Consider the following 15,939-nt stretch of genomic DNA (forward strand, 5'->3'; position numbering starts at 1 on the left):
ATGGATTGGCTTTGGCAGCCTGCAAGTATTTATTCAGTAGGGGCATAGCATACTTTTCAGAGTACGTCTATGCAGCTGGCGCTGTCGTCGACCCTTCTTACCCAGCTCTTCGCATTATCTATCGGTTTATCTGCTCGTTGGCCATCTCATTTAGCGCATCGATTTTATTTTGGCGCCAGAGCAGCCGAGCCGGTCAGCAATCGATCTGTGTTTTGACATGAACTGGAATTGGAATATTAGCATATCGCAGCATTATGCTAACTAAAGCATACTAAAGAAATACACTTAGAGAAAATAAAACTGAATGAAATGTTCTAATTGTCTGGCAGCCATTTCAAGTCCTAATGAAAATGAGCTCATGACGGTGGCAGCGTTGCGATGACACTATTGTTGACTTACCAATGCATATATATACACGCCTACGCGCACATACATAAACACACACACACACACATACACACACATTGGCTTTGTTTTATGGGTCAAATGGCTGCCGCAATACAGTGAAGACGACGTTGTCTTTGGCTACGGTGCCACAGCGAGCAACGCCATCATTCTTACGGCTGACGACGCACACACACGCACACAGACACACAATGACACATTTAAGCACTAACCTACACATACAAAACCCGAGTCAGTTATCCAGCAATGCCAACGGCTTGCAATACCGTTGTTTGTTTTATGTATTTCTGATCAAATATATTGAAGTTGACCTCTGTGTGTGTGTGTGTGTGTGTCGGCAAGTCATAAATTTTTCGGTGACTTACCTCCCCCTTCACTCTCCCACTTTAGCGCATTGTTGGTGCTCTAGTTAATTTAAAATGGTGTCATTGCCAGCAAAGCTAGTTTCCCGCTCGCTCTTTCGCTCGTTCCTCTGCCTGTCCCTCTCACTCTCCCTCATGTATGCATTTAATGCACTACTCTGGCTGGCAATTAGCAAAGGCACTCAATTGCTCGCCCCAATTTGTCTTTCTGTCCGTCCGTCACACACACGCACACACAGGGCCTGAGCAAGCTTAGAGGTAAATTGAATCTGTTCGTGCACTTTTCTCATTTTATAGCATACGCAGTGGCGCAGTGGGCTCTGCTGACGCCGCTGCTGCTGCTGCTGCTGCTGTAAGAGACTTGCCGGCGTCAGCTGTCAGCGGCGGCCTTTTGAAACGGGGTCAATCAGGAAGGCTATTTAGCACAGCCACGCCCGATCCGCTTAGTGCAAGCGAACTGACCAAAAAACAAAAACAAAATGCGAATATTGTTCACTCTTGTGCAAGAGAGAGATAGTAAGTGTGCATTTGACGTTTGTATGTTTGTGTGTGTCAGTCTGTCAGTTGTGTGTTTGTGTTTTAGTGCTAGCAATTTATTTTCGTGACAGCCAACAAAATAAAAAATAAGAAAACTAGCCGCAGCAGAGCACCAGCAGCATTGTTTTTGCCTCGCTTTAGGTTCTCTGCTTAGGTTCTATTCCTTTTGCCGCTTCCTTCTTTTGATTGCAGTAAAGTTGAAGCGCTGCCAATAATAAGAAGCAATCAGCAGAAAAACAGCAACAACAACAAAATAGTCTAACTATAGCGGAGCCTGTGGTGTATGTGTATAGCGATGTGTGCATGTGCGTCAGTGTCAGTGTCTGTGTGTGAAGTCTTGTGCAATTCTGCAAAGCAGTCGTCACAATGGCAACAACAGTAAACAACGTATGACGCGTGGCATTGAAACATGAGCAAAGTAGAAAACGAAGAAGGCAAGCGCCGATTTTGCATAAGTATCCGCGTGTCTGTGCGTGTGTGCGCGCGAGTGTGTGTTTGACAGTGTAGAAGAGAGAACCTGACAGCAAACAACAGCAACAACGAATCACGCTAACAGTAACAGTAACAGTGGACTGCAATAGTAACAGCGCCAGAGTCAAGGGGATATTCTGACAGATAGAAAGAGAGAGAGAGAGAGCGAGAGATTATACAGCTGACAAAAAACACGTGACGCGAGTGCCGTATAATATAAATTGATTTAAATATAAACTTTTTTGTGGTTATTTGATGATTTTCTTTTCCTTCGTTCTTCTCGTTTCACATATGGATGCTGTATATATGCTACAAATATATACATATATATATATACATATATGTGTGCGTGTGTACTTGGCATTGTTAATAATATTTTCAATTCTTTATTGATTGCTTGCAGCCGTTTGACAGTTACAATTTAATCGTATTGACGAGTGTGTTGTGTCTGTGTGTGTTACCAACAAAAGAAGCGTGCGCCAGCCAGCCGAAAATTTGGCCAACACAACCACCATCCAGTGAGCGAAAGCAGCAGATAAACAAAGTGAACTAACATTTGTAAATGAACAACTAAAAAAGCAAGAGAGGAAACCGTAAAGCTGATATCAAAACAATAAACAAAAACACATAAGTTAAAACAACAAAACTATATATATACATTTATATACATATATGTATATACATATATGTATATATATATATATACATATATATATATACATAACAAATAAGCAGCTGTAAAAACGAATCGAGTGTGTTGTATTATTTTTTTTTTTTTTTGTAACTATTTACGATACGCGCTTCCAACTGGCGCACCTCGTCCTTCGTGTTGGCCCAAAGGAAAACTTATTCAACAAGAAAACTTGACAGCAAATAAAACAATTTTCTATTGTATTGTGGAAAGCGAAGAAGAGGAAGAGAACTGCCACAAAATAATACAAATCAAAACATAGTTAGCGTGGTGGAGATATTAGCAGCAACTGTCTGAGATAGAGAGAGAGATTGTGAGGCAGTGAACGCGCGCGAGAGAGAGAGAGAGGGAGCAGCAACCTCACCATGAGCGGTCGTCCACGCACCTCCTCCTTTGCCGAGGGCAACAAACAGTCACCAAGTCTGGTGCTAGGCGGCGTCAAAACCTGCAGTAAGTACATAACGATCCATAACATATATATAAATATCCCCCATATATTTATATATATATATAAGAATAACCCAATAACCTTTGCTACGTGTATGCATAATGCGTCCAGACTTAAGCCAAAATCCAATTACGCGTTCAGTGTCAGAGATGGATGGATAAATAAACATTCAAACTGTCAAATCTGAGAAACATAAATTACCTGGCATTGCCTGACCTCTACCTCTACCTGTACATCTATATATATAGTATATCTGAACGGAATTTATTGTTTTTATACCCTAAACCCATTGAAAATGGGAAATCAGGGTATAATGCTTTTGTTAAAAGTATTGCAGACCCCACAAAGTATATATATTCTTGATCCTACGTCCGTGTATACCACGTGCATATCGAGTTTTGCTTTTAAAAACGATAACTTGCCCCGTAATTTTCTTATCGATTAAAAACATCGAAAACCAGTAATAAATTTATATTTGCTTCATCTTTAAAGTTAGAGTCGCCAAATTTTAAATATATATTTATATGTACTTTATAGAATTTCAATTTTTGTCAAGATTTACCCCCCATACCTACATATATTAACGCCTCACCCACATAATAGTAAAAGCCATATTTCAAATACTAGAGACCTTGACAAATACATGCATATCTATTTTATATTCATAATCCTAAAGTTTCATGAAGATAGTTAATCCACAAAAACAGTTATTAAACAATTAACTCACCACTGAAGCCAATGCGTGTTTATGCGTGCGTGCGTATGTCTGTGTGTGTGCGTGTGTGTGTGTGCATGTGTGAATAATTATTAAGGGGGATCAGGGGATCTCGTAGTCGGGCTAGAGCTTTCTTGCTTGATCAAGTTATTTATTTTCTTATAGCTGGCATGCCTTATGCTTAACATTTTGTCCTTATATTGAACTGATCTGGTTATATGTATTACGTTTGCATATAACATGTAACATAATTATTTCCTATTTCATATTTCAATTATATTTTGATTCTTATATTTTCACGCATACTTCACATATTTCAAATTAGCCTGTGTTAGTTATTTAAATGTTTGCTGTAGTTAAGGAACTCTTACAAAGCATTTTGAAGCTTATGAATTAACTTTGAAAAATTTCCATATGTTCATTACAGAACAGAAATAATTATTTGTTCTAGTGTTATTTAGTATAGTTTTTAGAAACATATGCAATGTAATACATATTTCAATAACATAAAAAACTTAAGAAGTTTAATTGTATTTGGTTTATAGATTTAGTTTATATATATATTTATATATATTATATATAAAATTTGATTTTCAACAAGGGTTTCTTTAAGATTTATATTCAAGTTTATAGAAGTATATATCAACATATATAGGAACAAATAGAAGCATCACGCAATGCCAAAATACGAAACAAATACGAAATATTTATAATCAAATTTGAGCTTTGGAGCTTTTTACTGAAATCCTATATTGATAAGACTTTGCTCTCATGCTCGAACCATATACAACAACACAAAGAAATATGATGACGAAAAATGACAACATTAAGCTTCAAACAAGATATTCTGGTGATATATCTACATGCCTTTTGATAGAGTCATCAATTTTTGTTGATTTCAGCCGCCTGCTCCAAAATGTGTATTTATCTTATATCATATATCATATACATATACATATACATATTCATATACATATACATACATATACAAATGAGAAAGAAGAGACTTAAATACGTGGGGGAATTTGTGGGAATGAAGCTTATTTAGACAGCACTGCACGATTTATTTTTCTTAAATTTATTGCGACTATCATAAAACTGCAAGTAACCAAAAACTCACAAAAAAGTAAACAAATACAAAAAATTGATCATTGATTATTCTTCGCATTTTTGTTTGTACTTTAAATTTTCCCAAGGGAAATAAATCTTTAAACAGTTTATGGAAAATTAGCTAGTTAGGCTTTTAGATCTGCGTGTATGCGTGTGTATGCATGTGTGCATAAAGGAAGTGCAGAATGAGTAAAAATCAGCTTAGAGGACTGGAGCCTTCTTACTTGTTTTATCATAGTAAAGCGCAGCGTTATCAAAAATTGAAAGGTCTTTGTATGTTATCACTTGTTTGTGTGCAGTTCTTTCCGGTGATTGCAGTTCCTGAGAAATGTTAACCCCTTTGACGTGCTGTATTATCGGCATGACAAAGGCGGGTTCAGTTATTCATATGGCTCGAAAATCACAGGGCACGATTTGATCCGATTAAATTGAAATACATCTTGTATATTTAATAGAAAGGTAGCCATAGAAAGAGGGGCGGAGGGGAAGGGTATAGCAAGAGGCTACAAGTGTGAGAGAGTCACGCGTTCATTCGGTATCTCAGCATTTGTTGTTGTTGTTGGTGTTGTTGCTTTTGCTGTCAACATTTACGTTGTTGCATTTCCCTGCACACATTTGCAGCTATGCACGTGTGTGTGTACATACATATACATATGTATGTACATCTGTATATACAACAAATATATCTGTACAAAGTTTTGCAATTAGATTTCGAAATAAGTCGCGAGCTCTAATCTGTGTAATCGACTGTATTCAGCTATCAATGTTCTTTTTTTTTCTGAAGCCCCAACGAGGGTTTCTCAATCCAATTCACAGATTAGTTAATCAAAATATTGAATGTCACCCAATGCTATTATATACAATATATACATATACACATACATAAATATATAGTTTCTAAATGTATTAATTTGACTTTCCTTCAGCACACGTTTCTCTTTTCGTGTTAGGTGCGAAGAATTTGTGTGGCAACCCCCCACCGCATAGACAATGCCATAGTAAATAGACTTTAATCAGCATCGGGAGCTGCAAAAATTGACTAGCGAATAGCGTTTCCACGATTGCACACAATCCCAAACACCCTACGTCTTATACTGCCGTGCAGATCCACTAGCAGCGCGCCCACAGCAGCAGCTGTCAGAATATTCATTTTCTGCAGCGCCAGCGAGTTCAATCGATTTCACACTCACACATACAGATGCATGCCTAGCACACATGACATACACACGCGAGAGGCCTCGCTTACTCACCACATTCGCTCTCAAATTTTGTTCTCTCACCCTCTCTTATGGGTTACGGATTGCAAACTTGCTTTGCGGTGCGGCACAGTGGCGCAATGCAGTGGCCGTGCCGTGCCGGTCACGTAAGCTACCGCGACCCCACTGTACGTAGAGGTGATGGCACGCAGCGGTTGTGACGGTCGGGTGCCGCTGTTTTGTCTGTTGCGCACCTAAAAGTATTTTATTTTTCATGTTCATTTTTGCTTTTTCCATCAGTGGCTCGCTTACGCGCACACAGCCACAGACACACACATGCACACGCTCTTACACAGGTATGTACGAAGCTTGCTCGCTGCCGCTTACGTCGCCGTTGCCACCGCCGCCGCATGGCGAGTGTGACGCGCATGCCAGCACAGCGAATTCGCACACAGATACAGACACACGGATACCCATATACACTCACCCTCGACAGTTTCACCTCACACGACCTGCCGCTTAGCAGCGTTCTCTTTGTCTCCCACTGTTCGCCCGCCCGTTGGTCGGTCGGTCGGTCGGTGTTTCGGTCGTTGTTATGCTCTCACAGAGCGATGTCGCTATCGACTGACTGTTTGGTTTTTCGCCGCAACATTCGCTTGTGCTGCTGCCGCTGCCGCTGCTGCGGCCAATGCATACAGTTGTGTGATGAGTTGAATTGTCGTTGCTCGTGTTTATTTCGCTCTGGCTTTCAGTAGCACGAAATTCGTCGAAGTAACTCTGAGAACAACGCAAAAACGCGCGCAACCAACTTCACTTTACATTTTCACTGTTGTTCGCATTGCTTGATATAGTTTCTTGAATTTTGTTTAATTTTTTGGGTGCCTGTACATATATATTTATATATATAATTGCGCAAGTGTGCGTGCCGTGTACATCTATTTCGCTGCGCTTTAAAAAAAGTTTCACAGAAAAATGTAAAGAACATTTTCGTATGTGAAAAGCGCAGCAGAACGCCTAAAGTGCCAGCGCCCAATGAGTGCGATATATTCCTTTAAATTTCCACTCATTGCACTCTAGTGTAGTCGCCGTTGTTCTCGGTTTCGCGTCTAGCTATAAAAGTTCTCCGTCTCTCGTCTGTGTTTGTGTGTGTTGTTTTTTTATTTTTATTTTTATTTTATTTTTTGTTTTGTGTGCAGTTAGTAAGCGATTACTGCGCTGACAGCAGCGTTGGCAGCATTTAAAATTATTGCTGCTGCTCCGGCTACCCGCTGCCACCCCCTGCAAAGAAAGTTCTTAGGCTGCTGTGCCCAACACCAATTTGACAACAACAAAAATAATAATAATAATAAGAAGGAGAATTAGTAGAAGAGCAATCTTCAAGTAAGGTCAACGTCGACATTAGGCGCACTCAAGCTCGAACCTCGAATACTCTCTCACCACGGTCGTCGCAACGTGCTCTCTGCGAAAACAAAAGCGCAGCAGTGGCGGCGCTGCACAGCGTTTTTCTCTTTTTTCGCTTTTACTGTTGGCTGCTGAAGGTGACGAGCATGTTGATCAACCGCGGTTCACTACTTGAAGGTAAACAAAAAGAAAACTAAAGCAAAAGCTAAAACTATCATAATATACAATATGTGCTAAGAATATATACATATGTTATAAGGTGTAAATTACAAAAAGAAATGAAACTATTACTCTTGTATTGTATCAATTACAACTCGCTCAAATCGCACTTACTCGCAGAGAAAGAGAGACAGAGAGAGGAGAACTTGTGCATTTTTACCTGTTGAAGTTTGTATTCTCATGATCTAGCTGCCTCTCTTTGTCTATTGTTCGCACTAAATTGCTCTCACTCTCCCTCTCTCTCCCTCTCTCTCTCTCTCACACTCTCTTTCCATTTGATGATTACTTATGAGAGCGGAGAGAGGTCACGCGCATAATAACGAACCAAATCAATTAAATTTAAATATATTTGCTATGTGTGTGAGAATTTAGATATATATTTATTAATGTGCGCGCAGGTGAGCGCCTTAATAATATTTTACACGCAAGCGATTAAGCTCTTAATGCTTAGAGAGAACACAGCAACAGTAAAATTGTCGGGTGACCATATATTTGGCCAAATAACCTATTAAGTTTCAGGCATTATTTTTCATACATCAAGCATATTATTTTGAGGAATGATCCGTTCTTGTATTTTTCGGAGTGTACATACACAATTGTACAGGAATTAGAGTGCAATAACAGTAGATTATGTGGGTGCTCTCTTAATCCGCAATTTTTTTTTATTCACCTTCGGTTTTGTTTGTCCTCCCTTACATAAAGAGCATATGGTGGTTAAATTGACGTTCTCTTTTGTGCTCTTGCTGATCCCTTTGCATTTGCTCAACGAAGCAACTCTATTACATTTATAGACATGTACATGTCTGTATGTATGTGTGCGGATGCATAAGCTTTGCAGGAAGCTCTCTCACAATCGACCCCTTCTGTCCGGCATTTGGCTTACTCATTCAATTTGGAGCTATGAACTTTGAAATGTATGTGTGTGTTTGTATATTTATTTATGTCTCTGCTGTATGTATATAAACATGTGCTTTTTGCAATGCTTGTGCGGGTGAGCTACTTCGCGCTCTATTTTTTCTTTGTTTGATGGGATCGTGCGTTGTGTTGCGTTGCAGAGACGCAATGTCGCTGCCAGCATCTGCGGCTGCGTCTTATTGACGTAAACAAGATAATGACCCACATAGACGGACAGACAGGCAAACGGCAAACGGGGGGCGCATGCCGAACGTTAACGCAAGCGGCACAATGCAATCAAAGAATGCCGTTAGTGTATAACATTTATAATTCGCCTTGGAGAGCTTTAAAAGAGGGGTATATTGGCACTAAATGGCAAGTGTAAATATAATTACATTTGTATAGCCTGAACCCATTGAAAATGGGAAATTAGGGTATAATGGTTTTGTTAAAATGTATGTAACAGACGGAAGGAGGCCCGGCAGACCCCATAAAATATATATATATTCTTGATCAGGGCGATGAGCTCAGTCGATATTACCCTGTCCGGCCGTCCGAATGAGCAAGCCGATCTCAGGAGATATAAGAGTCAGAGACTTTAAATTGTTTTTTTAAATGTCCGTATATAGAGTGCGGATATCGAGTTTTTCTCTACAAATCGATAGTTCATCCCTTTATTTTGTTATCTATAATAAAAAAAAAACATTGAAAATACGTTTTTTAATTATATCTGCTAAATCTTTGGAGCTAGAGTCGCCAAATTTTAAATGTATTTCATATATACTTTATAGAACTGAGTTTTTGTTCAAATTTACCCCCACCTCCCCCTTAAATTTGTAAAAGGCTTAATTCAAATACTAGGAACTGTGCTTGTTGCTGTTATAATCACGATCTAAAAGTTTCATGAAGATAGTCCATCCACAAGAAAAGTTATTAAATAAGGTTGCCGCAGTAAGCCCGAGCTGCAGCTGTGTTTGCGTATGTATGTGCATGTTGTTTCTTGTGTAAACAGAATGACGCGAAGAATTATCGAAATAGCAGTTGCTTGAAGGATTCAGGGGATCTCGTAGTCGAGCAGTCTCGACTAGAGCTTTCTTACTTGTTTGGTTTCTATTTATATTTTCTATTGCAATTTTCTTTTTCATAAATATTTAATTTATACTTATTTATGCATTTATTTTTGTTGCTGTTGACTAAATGGCGGCCCCTAAAAAGCGTTCATTTGCTCCAATTGTGAGTCCAATTGGCTGCAAGCCAAATTCATGCCCTAATTTATGAATCTCGTCATTGAAATTTATAAGAATTAAAGAAACAAATTAAATAAATTATGTTGAAAAAATGCGAATGTCCTGTGAACAGACGAAAACAAACTGGGGACATTGGCCGACCGATCAAACCCATCCAAGAGTCAACTGACCTTCGAGTAAAGATAAAATGAGAGGTATACCTTGTACTTTGTAATGGGGTAATAACAGTTAGGGTCTAATACTTTCCTTTAATGGTCTGTAAAAATGTGTAACTCTAGCTGGTAATACAACAAAATTTCTCTTTCCATCTCAATACCCTGCAAATACACCATCTTGAATATTTTAATTGGAAAAATCTGACTGAAAATGACCCTCGTACGCAAACTATAAAATGTATGACTAAAATATACCCTGTATAAAAGTACCCTACCTCTAATTCAGAATGTCCAACAGAAAAGTTCCATAGTATTACCACTCTAATTGTTAGTACTTTTATTGGGAATATACGACTAGAATATATTTCAGATCTATGCATGTTTGTCGTTTTACCTAATGCTCTGGTCGAGACTGCTCGCCAACGAGATCCCCTGAACCCTTCGAGGAACTGATATGGGAACTTAATTGTTTAATAACTTTTCTTGTGGATATACTTTCTTCTTGAAACTTTAAGATTGTGGTTGAATTATTATAATACGTGCATTTGCTAAAGCACAAGTCTCTAGTATTTGAAATACGGCTTTTACAAATATTGTGATGTGGGGTGGTTATCGGGGTGAAGGGTAAATTTTTACAAAAATCGAAATTCTATATAATACATATAAGTCTATATTTAAAGTTTGAAGACTCTAGCTCTAAAGGTGTGGGAGATACATGTATAATTAAATAACTTATTTTCGATAATGGCTTCAGGTTATAAAAGAAACAGAATAAAGTTCCCTACGATGTTACGTAGAATACAAATTTTGCTAAGCATAGAAATAAACAATTAAACATATATTATGTGTATGTGTGATATATCATAGCCATTGTTAGATGTGGAGCAAGCACTATTGATCTGATTAGAGTAGACACTGACAGTGTCCATTTTAGCATAGGAAATTATGTATCGCTCTAAGTTTGAAATTTGAGTGAACAGATATCGAGATTTGAAAAACTTATACACATCCAAATTACATTAGCATATACACACATGTATATGTAGGGTCATATATAGTAGAGTCTCTAAAGTGAGCATGTCATACTTTATGTGTCAAAATTTGTATTGATTAAATAGTTCTTTTCCGTCGTCCCCGTTGATGAAATTTGTTAAATTGAACTTAACGTGTCGGGGGGGCGTCTTTGGTGGAAATTCCAACAAGCCAAATCGGGAAAATCTTATCGTCGTTGTTCTAAAATAGCGTCCGCAGTCTAATTAACCAAAACGGCCAACAATCGGTCGGCGAAGCTGAAGGGCGCCGCCCGCGAGGGAGGTCCCATGAAATTCGGCAGTACAAACCCAGCTAAATCCATCGGCGGAGTTAGTAGACAGACTTCCGCCAAGGCATACGATAAGCATTTTGTGCAGTCCACCTCCGGTTAGTTTGGCCGCAAACTAACTGCATCCCTATCATTCATATATATATATATATACATATATATATATATATACATACATATATATAATCTGAATAATTTGCTAGATCCGTATATAATACTATTTCTTCTCTTTTCTTTCTAGGTAAGTTGACAAAAAATAATTGTATTTATCGATATACATATATTTATAAACTAAATTATGTCCGGTTATGGGTAAGCAAGCAAACTTAGTATATACTTTAATCTATATCCCCACCTACGTATACATAAATTGTAATGCATCTATAAGTGCTCGATGAACTTAAATTAAATTACTATTATTATACTGTATAATAATAGGGCTAATACTTAATTTAAGCTCAATTTGATTCAATTGAAATGTAATCCCTTGCAGAAATACCGTTAACGGATAACGGAAAGATTGTGAATGAAAACAAATGTAAATCTCACTTTTGTTAGATTATAACAAAACATCTGCTCTGTGTAAATGCAACGGAACTTCTGGTTACTTATAAAACTTACTTGAGACCCTGGAAAAACATATTACCGAATATCACGCAACAGTGAAAACACACCTCTCTCGTGGCTTATCGATAAATTTTGTTATCTAATGCAAGGATAAAAAGTAACTTGTAGTGAAATGATAAATAAGAACCTTGCAGTCGGGCGTTACCGACTGCTCAACACTTGCTCATACTCCAAAAAAATTGTAAATGAAACACACTCAATAAATGTGTATATTTAGTCTAAGAAAGAGACTGCTCGACTCCACACATACATAAGCATATGCACATATACACATACATACATACTCACGCACGCATATGCACACGCTCTGCTTACTGCGCAGCCAGCAGCGACTGCTCTTTAGCTGCAGACAGACTAATATGACTAGATCAACTCAGTTCGTCGTCCTGATTAAGAATATATATATTTTGTGGGGTCTGCCGCGCCTCCTTCTGAAGCTTTTGAAGATATATAGCTCTTTTCCAGTTGCCACTCTCCCAGAAGATAAGAATTGATGTGCATGTATAAATCTATAGATATATAAATGTTTGTATATCTATAGATTTGTATGTAAATCTAAAGGTTTATGAATCTTGTAATTATTTAGATGTATAAAATCTAACCGTAAAACTGTAGAAGATGCAGTTTTAACCGGTTTGTCACGGCCACATTGCATACAATTAGGCCATCAACGAATATAGCTTCAATAGTAGCCAATTTTGATCCGCTAAGAGGGCCAGACGTTCGAAATTGTGTTAAGCCAATATACTCTTTTCACTCTTCGAAGGAGTATAAGAAAATGAAGAAATTAAAAAAAAAAACTTAAAGCTTATCTGCATTGCTTTTCTTTTGCTGTCGCATACTTTTAGGCGCTGCTTGAAAATTCGCCGGCCCTCTGCTGTTGACACTTACGCTTCGCTCAACTCAGACAAGTCCTTGGCATTGTTGTGAGCACATTGCAGGAGCAATGTGTTATGTGTTATGTATTACGCATGTAAGTGCGCAGCACTACGACGTCATTTAATCAAATACACTATGGGCAAATCGCAAGTCACCCATTTACACGCAGCCGAGCAATCGCGCGAACACACACACACATTCACAAACACACAATAAAACCAAGAGCAGGTATGCCGCCGGCTGATGGCCCCCACAACGCAACAAGAATTTCTAGCGCTCTCTATTTCTTTCTGTGCGGCGCGCACTATCGCTCTCTCGAGCAACTCTCTTTAGTGCGCGAACTCTCTTTTAGCTAGCGCTATGCGCTGTGTGTTTGGATCAACTTGCGGTTCTTCGCAACGTTCAATGCTCCAGGGCGAAAAAAGCAAATGTGAATTAACCAAACGCACACACGCATACCCACATACATATCTGTTTCTGTGCCTGTGTGCGCATGTATGTATACGTATGTGTAAATGTTTGTTGGTAGTGCTGGCGTCGCGACGTCGCCGCCGACTGCGCTGTCGTCGTCGTAGCTGCGTTTTGCCGCAACCGCCACCGCCGTCTGGTGGCTCCAAGCGGCAACGTTTTTAGTTCACTCGCGTTGAATCTACCGAACAGGCGTATACGTATTTTTGTCTCGTCTCGTGTGTCTTCGTCATTTTCGTTTTCGTCGTCGTCTTCGCGCATTTCGCTTATTTCGCTTCGTTACGTACGTCTGCGTTTCTTGTCTCTTTCCCGCAAACGAGCTGGCGACCACAAAGCGCGCAAATCTTTAAAATACATGCATAAAAAGCAACAAAACTCAATGAGAAAATAAAACGAAAACGAAAAAAAAAAATACTTCAAATGAAACAACAGCAGCGTTAATTATTAACGCACACATGAATTGACTATCTAATATTAATTTTTTTATGGTTATTGATTATTATGTGGTGCAGTGTAATAAATATATAATATGATGAATAAATAGAGTATATAAATATATCAACATACATGTATGTGCATACATATACAATGTTTATAATAAAATATGAAAAAAAAAGAAAGAGAAAGAAATATGAAATATTTATAATGGTACATAAGCATTTTCGATAGAGATTTGCAGCAGATAAAATTGTTTTTTTTTTTATTTTTTTTTTTTTTAAGTTTGTGTTGAAACTAATTACTCGAAAGTTCTATGAAGTTGTACTCAAAAACTGAAAAGTGAGTGTGTATGTGTGTAGGTGTTTCTTTTTCTTTTCCTTCAATTTCTATAAAGTAAGAGTTATTGATGTTGGGCTCTGGAATAATGTTTGTGGGTATGTGTAGAAGAGGCTTTGCTCATCAATGAAATATCTGAACAATCGCATTCGGCTGAATTGGCTCTATAAAAATATCATCAATGGAAAAGTTTGCAATATTTCTTGCTCTTTCTCGCTTCCTCTCTCTCGCTCACACGCCACGCAACAAGTGAGCAAAAAGTTAGCGTCTCGCTCTGTTCGCCTTCTTCGTCTTTGACATCCCAAAAAGAGCAGCAGCAACGAAGGGGAGGGGGCGGCAGCAGCAGCAGAGCGCGTCTTCAAACCAGTTTCGTTTCACATTACTGTTGTTGTACTTGTAGTTGTAATTGTTGTTGTTGCGCGCTGCGCCTGCGCGCTAATTGGGCGGCTTTTGCTAGCAAGTCAATCGTTGAAATGCTTTTGCCTGTCCCTTTCCCTCCTATCGTTTCGCTTCCTCTATCTGATCTGATCTGCTATGCTGCGCTGCTGCTGTGGCAAACGCCGCTTAAGAACGCCCGGCGAGGGAGGGGGCTGCGGCGAATCATACAATCGGCCAGCCCCTGTATGTGCATGCAATTTTGTATTGGCGACAATGTTGAAATATTTACACACACACACGTGCATACACATACATATGCACGCACCAACACTTGGGCACACACACACGAGCACGCATGCAGTCACGCACGTACACACGGACAGCACAAGACGGGCGAGCGCATGCCTTGGGCCAAAAGTGAATTATTCATGTTGTTGCTGTCGCGTTGCCAGTGGAAAATTCCCAAAAAAAATTCGCATGAACTGGGGCCCCATCGTGGTGCCGGCGTTGCCGCTGCCGGCCGTGCCCCTTCCCAATACTAACAGCAGCGGCACCAAAGCAGAAGTCAAGTCAGTCAACGTCTTGTTTGTTGTTGTTGTTGCTGTTGCTTTTGCGCGCTCTTTCGCTTTACTTTTTTTTTTTTTTTAAATAGCACAGACGAAGAAATGTTTGCATACAACAACAACAGCAAGAGCTACGGCGTCTGTTGCTATTTTTATGCTTTTACATTTTGTTGTTGATTTTCTAATATACCAAAAATTTGCATTACGTTTGCAATGGAGACACGAATTGTGTTGTGCCACGAATGGGGCGAACCGGTCAGAGAATCATCGGCACGACTTGAGCCAATAATATGCAACATTTATTTTTTCTATTTATGTATGTCTAAAATTAACTTGAAATGGTTTTTCGTGCTCGCTTTAGCACATGTGCGGCACGCGCTCATCCCTATCACGGCGAATTAATTTGTCCGTTCTTTTGCTCTCTTTAGACGCGCGCGCACACCCACGCGTTAAATGTGCCAATGGTTCAAGGCAACAACAGCAGCAACAACAACAACAATGAAAAAAGCCGATCAGCAGAAAAATTAAAAGCTTGCCTAAAAGCTTGTGATGGGCTTTTAGCTGTGCACGCTCTCCCTCGCTCTCTTTCGTTCTCTCAAAATGCATTTCGCAATTCGTTTACGCATTCTTGCGCTGTGCGAATGTTCAATCGTTTCATTTTCCACGCGTTCCGCTAGGTGCCATGGGGTTTGTATGCCCTTCGCGTCCTTCGTTGCTTGTGCAGCGTTTTAAAAAAATATTCACTCCCTCTCTCTCTCTCTCTCTCTCTCTCTGTGCATGGTTGAGTATGTGCTTGTGTGTGTGTGCTTATTTATGCAGGTATTTGTATTGTTGTTGTATTTATGGCATAATGACGCTAATGATGACGCTCATAAGCGAACGACTTTCGAGTTGCTGCGATTTCTCACGCCCATTTTTAGAGCTGCGCAGTTTTCGAAACCAGAAACCATTCGTTTCCGAGCAAAAAAAAAAAAATAAAAAAAAGCAAAAACGGTCAGTAGCTTAAAACGGCAAAAACAACAACAACAACAACAGCAACAACAAGTGCAGCGACAATAATAAAATGAATTAAATTAAA

At 39.1% G+C, this 15,939-nt stretch overlaps 1 protein-coding gene across 5 annotated transcripts in view; it reads left to right on the forward strand.

Moving 5' to 3' along the window:
- The window catches only part of LOC6586184 (protein kinase shaggy), a 54,139-nt gene that overhangs the window by 5,158 nt on the left and 33,042 nt on the right, over positions 1-15,939 (forward strand). For 3 of the 5 annotated variants that reach the window (XM_044009163.1, XM_044009165.1, XM_032733196.2), the window contains exon 2: positions 2,179-2,916. In XM_044009163.1, coding sequence (XP_043865098.1) covers positions 2,832-2,916 — 85 coding nt within the window. In that variant the 5' untranslated portion in view covers positions 2,179-2,831. Of the gene's footprint in view, positions 1-2,178; positions 2,917-7,134; positions 7,514-15,939 lie in introns of those variants that run through there. The other 2 variants (XM_015160464.3, XM_015160461.3) reach the window with 2 other exon arrangements.

Source organism: Drosophila mojavensis, unplaced genomic scaffold (genome assembly GCF_018153725.1).
Source record: "Drosophila mojavensis isolate 15081-1352.22 unplaced genomic scaffold, ASM1815372v1 contig_136, whole genome shotgun sequence".
Classification (NCBI taxonomy): Eukaryota; Metazoa; Arthropoda; class Insecta; order Diptera; family Drosophilidae; genus Drosophila; species Drosophila mojavensis.